The sequence below is a fragment of the Aquarana catesbeiana genome, linkage group LG03 (genome assembly GCF_042186555.1).
Source record: "Aquarana catesbeiana isolate 2022-GZ linkage group LG03, ASM4218655v1, whole genome shotgun sequence".
Classification (NCBI taxonomy): Eukaryota; Metazoa; Chordata; class Amphibia; order Anura; family Ranidae; genus Aquarana; species Aquarana catesbeiana.
In genome coordinates, this window is record NC_133326.1 from 543,374,169 (window position 1) to 543,389,550 (window position 15,382).

The following is a 15,382-nucleotide window of genomic DNA, read 5'->3' on the forward strand; positions in this document are numbered from 1 at the left end:
GGAATTTTCTTTTACTTTTGATAATGGTAAACAGGTCAAATAAGGTGAATCTCCCAAACAGGGCACAGACAGCAATAACAAATTACAGGTGTTCTAATCCTTCTACAATCTATTCATAATGTAACTTTGTTACACTTCAGGCAATTTATTTCTTTTTATCTGTTGCAGAGTTTGTTTTTTGTTTTTTTTACCCGGCGATCCTACCAGTAACGACACTTCCCACTGCAGGCTGACAACGCTAAGTCCCTGCCTCCTAATTAGCAGCATTGTTGTCAGCCCCCTGTGTTGGACTGCCTTTCCTGACTACTGGAGACCTACACAAGCTAGGCTGACAACACTGCTGCTAATTGGAAGGCAGTGTCTTCTGTTGTCAGCCTGAAACAGGATGTGCTGTTACAAGTTCCCCAGGTAGCCCAGCAGCAAAGTGTCCCTGACAAATCTTTAAGCCTTTGGCAGCCTTGTGGATAATTTTGTATGTTAAACACTATAAAGATTTAGAAAAAATGTTTAACTCCTATACCAACGCAACAAAATAAATGGTAATTCTGCTTTGTGTTTCAGGAGAACAGGGAACATGCACCAGCGGCTGGGGACAATACAAGGTTTATAGAAATACTTTTATAGAATTTTATACAATTTTAGTCTCTTTGCTTGTTCTCACTTTCACTCAAGGTCTTGTGTGTTTCTCTCTCAGCTCTTCGGATGACCCGTCGGCAGCACCTGGTAAGAGATTCGGTGAATGTTTTGGGCCCTGTTCACTTGTGATGTGGTGTTTCTGGAGGGTTTTGCTGGTTTCAAATCCCAATAAAAATGTTTTCCATTCTTGTGAATGGTTATCTTCACACTGTGCTGTCTGCATGCTGCATCAAGTTGGCTTTTTCTTTATAAAATTAATTTTAACTGCATCACGCATAGAGACCTACTATATGTCTACTTGTCTCTTTCCAGAATATCCCTTTTGTGATGATAATGCCACTTTTACAGACAAATGTTACAATAACTCCTCTCCCCGGACTAAAAACCTAGGCTCAAGCACACAGGGCATTTGTCCGTCTCTCCTAGCCACTTTTCCTCTTGGCAGAAGCAATTTTGCATTACACATTTAGCGCTTGGGTATTAATTTGTTTCATTGGCCAGAATAATTAGTTTTTCTGGCTTTTTAAATTAATGCTTTGATGTGTCTAGCATTAATGCATGTTTACGCATGTCAAGCATTTTTCTGCCTAAACACCACTGTTGCGGGACGCACTGGCAGTGGGTTTTCTGCCTCTAAATCCCCCTAAGCGCCTATGTGTGCTTGGACCCACAGGCTAACCTTGAGGGGCATTTAGGGGCAGAAAAAAAAATGCCTGACACCCCTAACAGCAGTGTTGAAAATGTCCAATGTGCATGAACCCTGAAAGAATATGAAATCCAAAACTGTTGTTTTGGATAGAATGGGAAATTTTGTTTATTTTCTGTATACCATTGGGGAAATTTCCTTTCACTTCCTATCCCAAAGACCCAACAAGAAGTAAGAAGCCATCTTCCAAACTAAGGGGAAATTACCTCTTAGTTGTCAACAGACCAGGTGTCCTCACTGAAAGATTTTTCCATTGTTTCCTGTTCTGTCGACAACTGTAACATTTTATATTTTCCATCACTTACTTTGTCCTGATGATGATGATGATGATGGTCACCCGAATGAAAAGAGAGAGAGTTTCCCCAGCAGGGGCACAGTCAGCAATAAAAAAGTTCACATTACCCAAAACTAATTTTACAAAAGATTGTTTTTAGATTTACTCTACTTTTCAACAGTTTTCTGCTCTGTCATTGTGTATCTAAAGGCCCATGAATTGCAATTAAAGCTCAACTCTAGTTTTGCCCCTTTGTACAGGCTCCTCTCATGTACACCCACTTCTCCACACTGACATCTACCCATCAATACATTTGCATAACTCCTTTCAAGAGCCAGCCTACTGCTTGCATCAGGACTGAGGGCTCTTGAGAGGAGTATTGTCATCAGGAAGCTATGTACAACACCATGCCGGCCCCTTCCACCAGCCACGATATGCCCTCATTTCACAGAGACCCATAAATTTCACTGGGTATAAGGTGTGCCGAGAGGGCTTACATGAACGCAAAAAAAAAAGCCGATTACTGACTTCTGTAAAAGGGACATCGGTCCCACACAGTCACCACCAGTGCTGCTAACTAGGGCCCTCCAGTGCCACCTACCAGGGGCCATCAGTACTGCTAACCAGTGCCACCTACCAGGGCCCATCAGTACTGCTAATCAGTGCCGCCTCAGTGCCACCTATCAGTGCAGCCTTATCAGCGCACATCAATAAAGGAGAAAAATTACAGGTTTGCAAAATTTTATAACAAACTATTTTTTTTTTTTTTTTGTTTAGCAAAAAATGAAAAACCCATTAGTGATTGAATACCACCAAAAAAAGCTCTTTGTGTGAAAAAAAATTATAAAAATTTCACATGGGTACAGCGTAGCATGACCGCGCAGTTGTCATTCAAAGTGCGACAGCGATGAAAGCTGAAAACTAGCCTGAGCAGGAAGGGGATATATGTGCCCAGTAAGCAAGTGGTTAAACATTCATTAGCATGCTGATGAGGGATCAGGTAAGGCAAAATTATAAGAAGATTAAACTAAATGATTGGGGATTATTGGATATTTTTCCTATAAACAGAGATGTGACGTAAACATTTGAGGAGCTGTTAATGGAAGTGGAGTTTGTGTAAATAAATTAGAGAACTCTCTGATGAATGCAAACAGGATTTGCTGCAGCCACTGTTGTCTCCAAAATATATTGGGTTGCACAGAATCCACAAGAAAAACATTGAGCATATAATGATGTGATTAAGAGATCTCTTATCTAAAGGACAAGGGCTTGTATTCTCTGCTTTTTGAGTAAATGTATATATTTCTGCACCTGCACTGTAGAATGTGTCTGATCCACCCAGCAGCTCCAGGGGAGTCTTATGTCTATAAAGTTCTCCACAAAGAGGGGGAGCAGATGGGGTATACGACATGTAAACCTTTCTTTTTTGCTTGCTTACCATTTCTCCCCTTCTCTTTTTTTCCTTTCCACTTTTTCTTTTGCTTCGTGCCTTCTCTTGTTTGTCCCTCGTCCTCTGGTGTGGCCCCCCCACCTCGCCCTCTCTGGTGTGGCCCCCCCACCTCGCCCTCTCTGGTGTGGCCCCCCCACCTCGCCCTCTCTGGTGTGGCCCCCCCCACCTCGCCCTCTCTGGTGTGGCCCCCCCCCACCTCGCCCTCTCTGGTGTGGCCCCCCCCACCTCGCCCTCTCTGGTGTGGCCCCCCCCACCTCGCCCTCTCTGGTGTGGCCCCCCCCACCTCGCCCTCTCTGGTGTGGCCCCCCCCACCTCGCCCTCTCTGGTGTGGCCCCCCCCACCTCGCCCTCTCTGGTGTGGCCCCCCCCACCTCGCCCTCTCTGGTGTGGCCCCCCCACCTCGCCCTCTCTGGTGTGGCCCCCCCCCACCTCGCCCTCTCTGGTGTGGCCCCCCCCACCTCGCCCTCTCTGGTGTGGCCCCCCCCACCTCGCCCTCTCTGGTGTGGCCCCCCCACCTCGCCCTCTCTGGTGTGGCCCCCCCTCCTCGCCCTCTCTGGTGTGGGCCCCCCACCTCGCCCTCTCTGGTGTGGCCCCCCCACCTCGCCCTCTCTGGTGTGGCCCCCCCTCCTCGCCCTCTCTGGTGTGGCCCCCCCACCTCGCCCTCTCTGGTGTGGCCCCCCCCCACCTCGCCCTCTCTGGTGTGGCCCCCCCCACCTCGCCCTCTCTGGTGTGGCCCCCCCCACCTCGCCCTCTCTGGTGTGGCCCCCCCCACCTCGCCCTCTCTGGTGTGGCCCCCCCCACCTCGCCCTCTCTGGTGTGGCCCCCCCCACCTCGCCCTCTCTGGTGTGGCCCCCCCCACCTCGCCCTCTCTGGTGTGGCCCCCCCCACCTCGCCCTCTCTGGTGTGGCCCCCCCCACCTCGCCCTCTCTGGTGTGGCCCCCCCCACCTCGCCCTCTCTGGTGTGGCCCCCCCCACCTCGCCCTCTCTGGTGTGGCCCCCCCCACCTCGCCCTCTCTGGTGTGGCCCCCCCCACCTCGCCCTCTCTGGTGTGGCCCCCCCCACCTCGCCCTCTCTGGTGTGGCCCCCCCCACCTCGCCCTCTCTGGTGTGGCCCCCCCCACCTCGCCCTCTCTGGTGTGGCCCCCCCCACCTCGCCCTCTCTGGTGTGGCCCCCCCCACCTCGCCCTCTCTGGTGTGGCCCCCCCCACCTCGCCCTCTCTGGTGTGGCCCCCCCACCTCGCCCTCTCTGGTGTGGCCCCCCCACCTCGCCCTCTCTGGTGTGGCCCCCCCCACCTCGCCCTCTCTGGTGTGGCCCCCCCCACCTCGCCCTCTCTGGTGTGGCCCCCCCCACCTCGCCCTCTCTGGTGTGGCCCCCCCCACCTCGCCCTCTCTGGTGTGGCCCCCCCCACCTCGCCCTCTCTGGTGTGGCCCCCCCCACCTCGCCCTCTCTGGTGTGGCCCCCCCCACCTCGCCCTCTCTGGTGTGGCCCCCCCCACCTCGCCCTCTCTGGTGTGGCCCCCCCCACCTCGCCCTCTCTGGTGTGGCCCCCCCCACCTCGCCCTCTCTGGTGTGGCCCCCCCCACCTCGCCCTCTCTGGTGTGGCCCCCCCCACCTCGCCCTCTCTGGTGTGGCCCCCCCCACCTCGCCCTCATTGGCGTGCCCCCCTTGCGCTCTTAGTCCATTCACATCTCACATTATACAGTTTTTCTCTGCAGGATCTTGGCTGGTGGGTGATAGTCCAATGATAGCTATGCATATACACCTGAGAACATTCTGCGTCCGAGAGCAAATTTTTGGTTTGAAGTAATAATTATCCTAAAATAGAAGGGTGTACATAACATTGGTTCCTAAGAGTAAAGCTTGGCTATATACTAGTAGAATTATGTTCAAAATGTTTCACTCCAAGAAGGTTTTTTTGATTTTTCTTTTCCAATCATTTTTATTAGAAATTAACAAGTACAATAAGTACAGCATCCAATTCTTGATCAATTGTGACATATATTGCAGGTAAGTTTAAAAAAAAACAAGAAACGGACAGTAGATGACCTATTGTTTGGTCAATAACCAGCAAAAAACCTAAACTTACTATAAACAATCATTTAATCATCAATAAAATATGATTCAAGTTGTATCATTTAGTTAACTACAACCCATGTGATTCTGTGAACTTCTACTGACACTTCTCCAGTTCACATGAAAGAGAAGTCTCACAGGACCAACAATGGCATGAAAGTCAAACCAACATGTGGAAAGAAGTGAGAATAAAAAAGAAAAAGGGGGGAAAGAAAGAGAAGAGATACAAGATGTCCACCCTCTAAGTGTTTCTCTGTCCAGATCAGGAGGGTCCAGAGAGATCTTTTATCCAGGGATCCCATGTTTTCTCGAAATAGGCCAGCCTGTCAGAGAATAGCCATCATGCGTTCCTTGATCCTAATCCATGCTAATTTGGCCTTTAAGGGCCAAATTCAAAGGGGACCATAGAGAAATTCCAGGACTGTGCAATGGAAATCCTGGCTGCTGTAAATATAAATGCGATCAGACATCTCACATATCCTGGTATTCCAGCCTCCCTAAAAGGGCCTGCTGTGGGATTTTGGTTCGATTCACCTGAGTGAGAGAATAGATAAAATTTTAATTTATGGATCCCAAAACAGCTTTAACTTAAAATAAGTCCACCAGGTCTGAAGGACTGTTTCTTCTTGACCGCATCCGTAGAAACTCTGGGAAGAGGCCCCCGGGATAGAGGACACCAAGCGCACTGGCATGAAATACCATTGTAACTTTGTAATTTGCCTCAGTCGATGAGGTATTGATATAAGATTTAGAATTAAATTGAGCCAGTTTCTCCCATTCCGCTGCTTCCAGCATTTCCCCCAAGTCCTATTCCCATCTTTCCATATAGGGTAATTTAGTGACAGTCTCATGTAGTATTGTATATATCTTAAATATGTGGTTTGTTTGATTTTCTAATAATTTAGTGGTGTCAAATTGACGTTCATTTTAGACCACAGTGACAAGAAAATTGAAAGGAGCAGGATGGAAAAGTTATTTTGCTCAAACTACTTTCTAAAGAAGTATGTGGTTTCATTCCAAAATTGAATGTTAAAGCAAACGCAATTTAGAAGTACTTTCAAACCACACTCATTAAAAGTAAAAAGAATTTTTTTTTCACTTGAAAATCTACTAGTGTAAAGCCAGCTTAAGTCTCTATAGGCAACCCCCTACCTTAAGTCCTCGTACACACCAGGTCTTTGGGAACTCTCTATGTAACCTCTGACTTGCTGGAGCTCAGGAATGCTCTGTAACCCCCCATAATGTAATGTATAGACCTCCATTCTGAATGTAAATTGCCTGATGTTACTGATAACAGAAGTGAAGTCTGAGTGGGGAAGCTGGGGGTAGCATGATTTCTATATATACACCTTGTCAATAATTCCAATAATGGTTTATATTACAACAGGAGCAGCAACAGAATCACTGATAATGGAGTCAGATCAATCCGGGCGTAAAGATTCTGGAGAGAAGGACAACATGGTGGAGTATCCCAGCGAAACTGCCACTGAGGGTAAGGAAGCCAAATTCTGTGTTTACTGCTGGAGCGATTGTGTGCTCTATATGCCCGGGGGTCAGATTTGGTCTTTACTAACGTGCCCCATTCTGAGATCATAAACACATACTTGGCTCTTTGCTAAGGCTGCCCACATATGGACAGATAAAACCAATACATGCAGCATAGATGACAGCTTTGCCTCTCAGACCGATTGGCAAATTCTGACTTCTCTGCAGAAAAAAGTGAAGGCTCAGTTCCTCCATATGTGTGCCACCACATCCATGTGTTGGTTTAAAATGAAGGGTGTCAGCAGTCTGTCAAATATATCTCCATTTGCTGCTCTCTCAGCAACGTCTGCCTGAGTGTGTCCTTCCATCAATGTCCAAACGTTCCTGAAAATGGTTGTAGTGATGCTGGGTGCTGTAATGACCACCAGCTGGAAACCGTAGATAATTAGAGTGTAGAATTGTCATCGGCACACCAAGGATTCCTCAAAAGGATCCCTTTTTGAGGAATCCTTTGTGTGCTGATGACATTTCTACACTCTTTCCATCAATGGTCGCTCACTAATAAGTATCCAATCAAAGGCTGTTGTTTTAGGTCCTTTTTTGCAATGTTTAAAGAATGTGTTCAGACAAAACTATAGACCATAGAGAATTCATAAAGAATTGTAGAGGAGATGGAACACCGTTTCTGGGAAAAATTCTGCTGCTTTTAGTGCTGGTCACTCACTCATACATGCCCATATGTGCTACTTTTAACCACTCTCCTATTCAGCTGTTGTATTCCTGAGTAGTTTAGGACAGTGCATATATTACCTGAACACTCTACATCATAGTACAACATTTTTCAACCAGGGTGCATTGGCAAAATGCCTAAAAATTGTCCCGAATTGCTAAAAAATTGTCAGCAAGCAAGCTGGGTTGATCAAGCCTGCCTATTTGTTAGACAAAGACACAGGTTTTTTTCGTGTATCATTGCAACTTTGGGCACCGTGGGCCATCCTAACAGATGACCTCATTGATTGATAAAGAGGACGTTGTTCACCCCCTTCCCTGCCCCTCTCCATCAGCACTGGGGTCACATTTGCAGAGTGAGGAAGAAGAATAACACTGAAATACTAGCCAGTACCAGTGTGCAAAGGTGTATTTGCTTTGTGAGAATAAATCATCTCCAAGCCTTGAGATTGTGCTGAATTTTAAAGGGCGCCTTTCACAAAAAAAGGTTGAGAAACACTGTCATAGTATAACACCCAATGGGCAAACACAATAGAAAACTCTCCTGCGCTCAGGTGTCTAGTTCCTCAATGTGTAGTGTGACCGAATACATTCAGTAGTATCTGCCGTCTTGCAGCCCTCCTCAGAATAATTGGGTATTCACAAGCTGACGCAGTGGTAATGCACTAGGTCGGTGCGCCCTCCCTTTCTGTTTTTCTTCAACACCCAATGGGAGCATTCTTGCTCCCTCTCTCACTTTTGCTATGGTATTGTATTAGATAAACTTTTATACACCGTTATAGTATTTGGGATACCTTGAATGCCACGCATTGTGTGGTGGCACAAAAGAATTGGAATCTAGGTATGTGGTGTCACTATTAACCTTTAAGGGACTCTACTATTTGGGTAAACATATTGCTTTATGTTAACATTTGACGTCCTTTGCCACTGTCTTCCAGATGCAGCCATCCAGTCTGATTCAACACGAGATTCAGGTACCCTCAAGGATGGAAAATCGGTATGTGTGCTTAGTAGTTTTTAATTCAAGGGGTAGAGACTGTTAACGAAGCATAGTAAATAGAATAAAGTTGTGTCCCGTCATAGTCGCACCTTTTTTTTATTCAGTTTTTTTGCACGTGATTGGGCATTCAAAGTGAGCACAGATTAATTGTTTCAGTGAGCTCAGTGAAAATTCACTTTACACAGCCTTCCCAGAAAACAGAAAAAAGGGCCCCGGGCAGTTTGTCATGATGTGCTAGCATGCATCATATACCGGTTGTCTTTCCAAGTTTGCAGGCTATCTGATTAGCAGAGTTGGCGATGACGTCACACTTGCCCATGGGAGTTACTGTTTACAGCACGGCTCTGAGGAGCAGCTCTTTCAGAGTGCATGTGCCGGTGACGTCACCGGCTGCATCTAAAGTAAAAGTCTCCTAGATGGCACAAGTTTAAGAGTTATTTACAGTACCTATAGGTACGCCTAGAATGAGGCTTACCTATAGGTAAAACTCATACATGGGAATTTACTCCCACTTTAAAGTGTTCACTTTTTTTTTTTTTTTTTTATTATATATTTTTTTTTTTTCTGAAAAGGTGAACTAACATACACCCTCCCCACCCCCTGGTCCCCGCTGTAATTACCTCTGTGGGTGATGAGCTCTCAGTGCCCACACAGCTGGTGTAGCAGTCCAAGGATTTGAAATCCCCACACCCCCCCTCCTTTCTGCAGCGTGATCAGAGTGATTCTGATTGGTCAGCGCCGGCACAAAGCATCGCTCTGATCCGTCCCAGAAGCACTGCAGAGAAAAGAGGGAGAAGAGCAAGGATTTCAAATCCCCAAACTGCTACATGGGCACTAATTGCTCATCACGCACAAAGGTAAGTATAGTGGGGGCGTGGGGAAGGATGTACAATGTTCACAGTTTAATTTTTTCTGAAAAGGTGAACTAAACCTTTAAGTAAATCAACCCAGTGTATTTGAGGAGGCGTTATTAAAATTGCTCAATGCTGTTTTGTGTCAATCAGGTTATGAAAGTAAATTCAGTGAACATTGTGATTAGTAACTTATACATTTCTTTAATATTAATAGAAATGATTAAATGTGGGTGTAAATACACCCCAGCCACTGGCACTGCGAAAAATCTTTTTTTTTTTTCAAATAATTTTTATTGTAAACAAAAATGAAATACACAGGAGAAAGGATCGTATAAGATGCAATAACCAGTATAATGTAAAAATGAGGCATGTCAAGTTGAGCACGAGCAAAGTATACAATATACATGAACAGGATATGTCAAATGCATTTGAACATTGTGGGTGGTTAGACCCAAGTATAGTAAAGTAGTTACATGTTTGTTACAGGTACGGTATTTAAGCAGAATATTGTGTTTTCCCTATTGTATATAACGGGGTATCTACCGAATAGAGTAGCTTCGTGTGTGTGTACTACTTGTATTTGAACAGTAGAGGCCAGCGATATATATCGTATAGGGGGTTGGGACCATACACGGTCGGATATGAGCTCACTATGTGCGTTAGTGTCTTAAGCTTGTTATCTACTGTTGCTTATTGGTTATATAGCGTTTTACATTGGTAGTTGGCCTGGTGTCTCAAGAATTGTTATTTTTCGTCTTCTTTAACTATACAAGAAACTTACTGTGAAAAAAAAAAATATATTTTCTCGTAGGGTTGTGGTCACCGGACCACTAGCAACCCCTATGGAAGAGGACATTTCCAGTAGGCCTAGTCAGTGGTTGATTTTCTCAAGCAAGGTGGTAGGGAAAGGCTGCTGTGTGCATTAGAAGGTAGAGGGGTGTCGGGAGAAATCCCTTGTAGGAAAGGAAGAGGATTTAAGAAAGAATTAGCGGGGAGCGGTGATAAAAGGGGGAGTTGGGCAAGATGGTCACCTTCTGGGGGAGGTGGCGTTCAGGGTGTTAACATGGTGAATAGGTAGGGGACAGGGGGAAATTCAGAGGAAAAGACGAGAGGGGGCGGTTGGGTGGTGGAACCATCCTCCTCCTCCTCCGACCCGACATTGTGCGTCAACAGTCTTCATTGAGATAGTAATTGGGAGTATTCATTTGTGTTTGAAAGTGGTACCAACAGGACCAGGTTTTCTGAAACTTTGTGGGTGTGTCTTTGGCTTGATGTACTAGTTATTCCATTTCTGCAACTTTGTTTATGCGTCTTATCCAGTCTGCAGTAGTTGGAGGATTGGCCGATTTCCATTGGACTGAATACACATCTTAGCTGCATTTAATAGGTGTAGTGTTAGGGAATAGTGATGGTTCTTTTTAGGGATGGAGGAGTAGTGAAAAAGCATTTGGGTCGGGGGGGAATGTCTATCTGATAGGGGGCAGTGGCGTCTCCAGCTTTCATATTTGGGGGGGGGGGGGGCAGGGACAAAAGTAGAGGGGCCAACTATAAAACGCAATTCTATACCCATACCTATATATTTCAAGTATAAAATAAATGAAAAAAATATTTGAAAGTTCAAGTATTGTACTTTCAAATTTCAGTACAAACAAATGTACACTGCCCTCACCTATAACTGGCCTTTGCAGCAGGGAGCACATGGAAGGGCAATGCATGCAAAACAAAACCAAAGACATTCCCAGATCAACTTACTGACCAGCCTGCTTACCAATTAAATTATTCTGTCCAACAGAGTGTGTTAAACAGGGGTTTTAGTCAGCATACATTTGCAAATACATGCATAAGCTACAGAGCCCCATCAAGGCACCCCATTTTCTGTAGTCCTAACGCTCTAAATTTTGAGAGCCTCCACAGAGGCTTCCAACCAGTAATAAGCTTACACCACAGACAAGCCACAAAGTGCACTCCACTCTGGATATCACTATTTCAGCTCTGCTCCTCCGCTAAAACCCGCTGTCGGCTGATGTCACAGAGCTGGTCCAGGCTCTGCAGGGATCATCACCATTGGTTCAGGTGACAATAAAACCATGGCTCAAATTCATACTTTTTTGCCCCCTTGCTGCAAATGTAAATGAGCCCTTACATTGGTGGCATATATATTTCAGATTAGAAAAAAAAAACCTTTATGGTAACATGAGGAGGGAAAGGGAATGTTCACTTTACTTATATTGAGATTGATTGTGACACCACACCAGCAATGTTAGGGCTCATTCACACTAGTGGTTAGGGGGCTGTAAAATACTTCAATTGAGCCACATTTTTACCACCCCCAACTGCTACCCTTTTAGCTGCATAGGCAGCAGCTGGAGGTGTACACATGCTGTGGTCTTGATGTTTTTTGTCATGACAGGAACCTTTGGCTTTTGGCAGGTGTTACCAACTACTGAGCACAACCCATTCAAGTGAATAGGGCTGCTCTGCAATGCACAGTTGTGGTGTACTAGTGTGGGGTTCAAGGAGATAAAGCAGGCGGGGAAGAGGTGATACAACACCTTCTCACCACCTGCCTAATGTTTTCTAAAGAGCAATCTAAATGTTGACTGCTCTTCAGAGGGCAAAACTAGTGTGCACGAGCTAAGGGTTAAAGATGAAGCTAGCAGAGACAGAAAAGGGACAGAACACACAGATCTCATGGATTCTTTTCTCCCTGTCAAAGAAGTGTCTGTAATAAACATGATTTTTGGTGATATAAATCAATGTATGAGGTCTGTGTGTTCTGTCTTGTGATGCTGAGGCTCTAACAGCCTGGTAATTACAACATACATAACTTATAAGAGCATGTTTTCCCCTTGTCCTGTCCCCTATGGAGAACACTGCCTGCACTAAACCACAAACCTATCACTCTGCAAGCTGCCTGCTACACAACCTTCTTCTCACCTCCTTAAAGCGGGGGTCCACCTATCTATCTTTTTTTTTTTTTTTTTTTTGGAGTTCATTTACAAACTTTTCTTCTCATGATTATCTACTCACATGTTCTGTGTAATAAGTCCGCCTGTGTCCGATTTCATTGTAAAGAATAACTTATAAAATTCACTGAAGGCGGTTTCCATCTTCATTGTGGGCATTTGAAGCCCACAAGCATGTATTTCCTGGATGCGGTGAATGCTGTGCTCCCAGCATTCACCGAGATGTTGTGATGATGCTGTTGCACAATGCATGCTGGGAAGCCTGAGACTAGCTCCCAGGGGACTGTGGGAGGTCTGGGAGAGGTAGAAACACACCTACTCCCATGGGAGGAAAACCAGGAAGTGCTAAGAAGATTAGAAAAAAAAAGGTAATTACGGCGATTTAAATTTTTTTACACAGCATGTCAGCATCTAGGCAAGGAAGAGAATGCATAGAGATAATGTTCAAAATTTGGGTGGAACCCCGCTTTAAGGTATACGCTAAAAAGAGACTCACGTGGGCGTTAGAAAGCTGAGGGATCTGGCTTCTTCCTCTGGAGTTGCCTGAAATCAAAACAAGGTGGCAGGGGAAGTGGGAGGGGTTGTAGCACAAGCACAGCATGATTGGATAATACTGATCAAGTGCTTCCAGGATCCCTCCCTCCCTCATGCTGCATGGGGCACATGAATGAGATCCTCTAGCCCTGCAACTGGCATTCTGTTTGTGATCTCTGGACACGCAGGGGCAGACTGAGGGGCAGGAGTGTCACTGGTAGCAGCAGACGCCATTAGTGCCTCCTGTCAGCGCTGAATGCAGTCTGCCTTCCAGCATGACTCTGAGCTGAGAGTGTCTCTCTCATGGAACAGCTCCGAGCCCGTCGCCCGAGAGCCGGCATTGATGTCGCTCTCTCCCCTCCTCCCTCTTTCGCACTGAATGATACACAGCCGATCTGCTCCTTCTCCCCCTCCCCTCTCCTGGGTGTGCTCCAGGGAAGTCAAGTGTGAAGCTAAGGAGCTCACACTTCCCGCGGTACACACACAGGAGAGGGGAGGGGGAGAAGGAGCAGATCGGCTGTGTATCATTCAGTGCGAGAGAGGAAGGAGAAGAGAGAGAGACATCAATGCCGGCTCTGACATCACTAGTTGCTAGACGCGAGGCGGTTATAGCAACCAGTGGCTGGCAGTAGACTCAGGAGGTGGAGGCGGAGCTGGAGCCAGCAACACAGCGGCTCAGTCCATACATGTCCCCTGCAATTCCCAGTGTCTGTTTTTTTTAGTTGGTGGGGCACAGTATAATGTTGGAGGGGAGCCATGGCCCCCTCTGGCCCTCCCTAGTGACGCCACTGATAGGTGGTAATTTGAGTAGTGAGGCGATGGACGTCTTTCCAGAAGGGTTGGATTAGAGAACAGGAACACCATACAGTATGTGTAGGAGTGATTCTTCTTCGTCACAGCATCGCCAGCAGTTGGGGGGGATAGCGGGAGAAATTGTGTAGTCTAAGAGGGGTCTTGTACTGTCTGACATTGATCGACCCTTTATGGATATCGGAGTAGATATTTTCCCAATCCTCTTCTGAGTGGTTTATGGAGAGTTCCCAGCTAAGGCTTGCTATGTTGGATTTGGGGCTGTGATCAGAATACAGGATGGAGTACATATTTGAAGCCAAGTGTCTTTGCGGTCCTTTTCTTGTACATAGTACTTTTAATAGTGTGTGTGTGTGTGTGTGTGTGTTGTCTAGAGCAGCCCTCAAAAATTCCACTCGCATTTTGCAAGTGTAATTTGAGGGCTGGCGAGGGAAGGGCTACCTGGGAGCGCCGAGGGGGGGTGAGTACCGCCGGTAGGCGGGGTTGTGTGGGAGTCCTCCCCAGCGATGGGGAGAGAGAGGAGAGCCATCCGGATGATGAGAGCATGGGGAACACTGAGATAAGGTGCATGGAAAAACACTGCGCTAACAAATGAAAGAAGGGGGGGAGCTGCAACATACAGTGTGACAAAAACAATAAATACATAATGAAAAAATGTAGCGCATAATAAATATGTGTATAATCAAAGTACAAAGAATATTCCTCAATTGTGCTTCAATCTAAAAAGTATTGGTGAATCATCAGCCAAATAACATGTAATAAACATAAAGTCAATGAATAAGTGAATAAGTGAGAGATGTAATGTCCCACTGCATGGAAATATGGATATAATCCAGAGGGGGAGATGGTATTTCAACAGTTAGCAGAAAGTTAACTCCGCAGAGAAAGGACACATCAACCAGATGAATAAATCATGGAAAGGATGATGTGTAGAAAACTCTTACCAGATCCTGTGGATTCCCTTGTCAGCGACAGGGAATCGGATAAGCAGTGTGCCGCCAAGGGCATAAGGAGGGATGTCCTGACACTCGAACCATCTAAGCTGGATTCTGCGTGGATCTCCGGGGACCGCCAGGTAGGTCCCCACAGTGGATAACCAGGAGATGATCAGAAAGGCAAAGACATCACTCGTGAAGCTGGAGTAAGCACTTGATCTCATTCAGATGGTATGTGGAAAGAAAAAATAAGCCTCCACATGGTGCAGATAAAAAAGGTCATGTTCACCAATACTTTTTATATTGAAGCACAATTGAGGAATATTCTTTGTACTTTGATTATACACACATTTATTATGCGCTACATTTTTTCATTATGGAACACTGAGATAACAGCTTTCATTTCAATTTCTGTATGTTTCCTGCATTAGCTGTAACATACAGCCCTGCTCCGTCCAATCCTGGGACTGGGTCCGTCTATTAAAGTTTCCTGGCCAGGAGGCGGGTCTGTATGTGATGACGAGCAGCGGGAATATAGAGCAATTGAAATTAAAGCTGTTATCGCTGTGTTCCCCGTGCTCTGATTATCCGGGGCGGCTCTCCTGTTCCTCTCCTCTCCCTGCACGAGCAGGCTTCATTGGTGGGCACGGGCAGGCTGCATTGGTGGGCACGGGCAAAGTTGTTAAATGTTTTATGCAGAATTAAGTTATAAAAATATTAAGTGTCATTTCATGAGAATTTATGAGGGCATGTTTAGGGGCGGAATTAAGGGCGGGGTTGGGTCTTGCAACTGGTGGTGAGTAACTCTTGAGGCCTGGCTAGTAGCTCAGGACTTGGTCTAGAGTACTTGGGGCGTGTTTGAAGGCTATTTAGGAAATGTCTTAGTTGGACATACGTCTAGAAGGGGAAGGAGTGTCCTGGCATCTGTGCAG

The 15,382-nt window shown here is 46.2% G+C and overlaps 1 protein-coding gene across 1 annotated transcript in view; it reads left to right on the forward strand.

Moving 5' to 3' along the window:
- The window catches only part of IRAG2 (inositol 1,4,5-triphosphate receptor associated 2), a 209,408-nt gene that overhangs the window by 156,573 nt on the left and 37,453 nt on the right, over nt 1–15,382 (forward strand). Inside the window, exons 20-23 of the mRNA XM_073623592.1 lie at nt 562–602; nt 695–723; nt 6,525–6,629; nt 8,290–8,348. Coding sequence (XP_073479693.1) covers nt 562–602; nt 695–723; nt 6,525–6,629; nt 8,290–8,348 — 234 coding nt within the window. The remainder of the gene's footprint in view (nt 1–561; nt 603–694; nt 724–6,524; nt 6,630–8,289; nt 8,349–15,382) is intronic.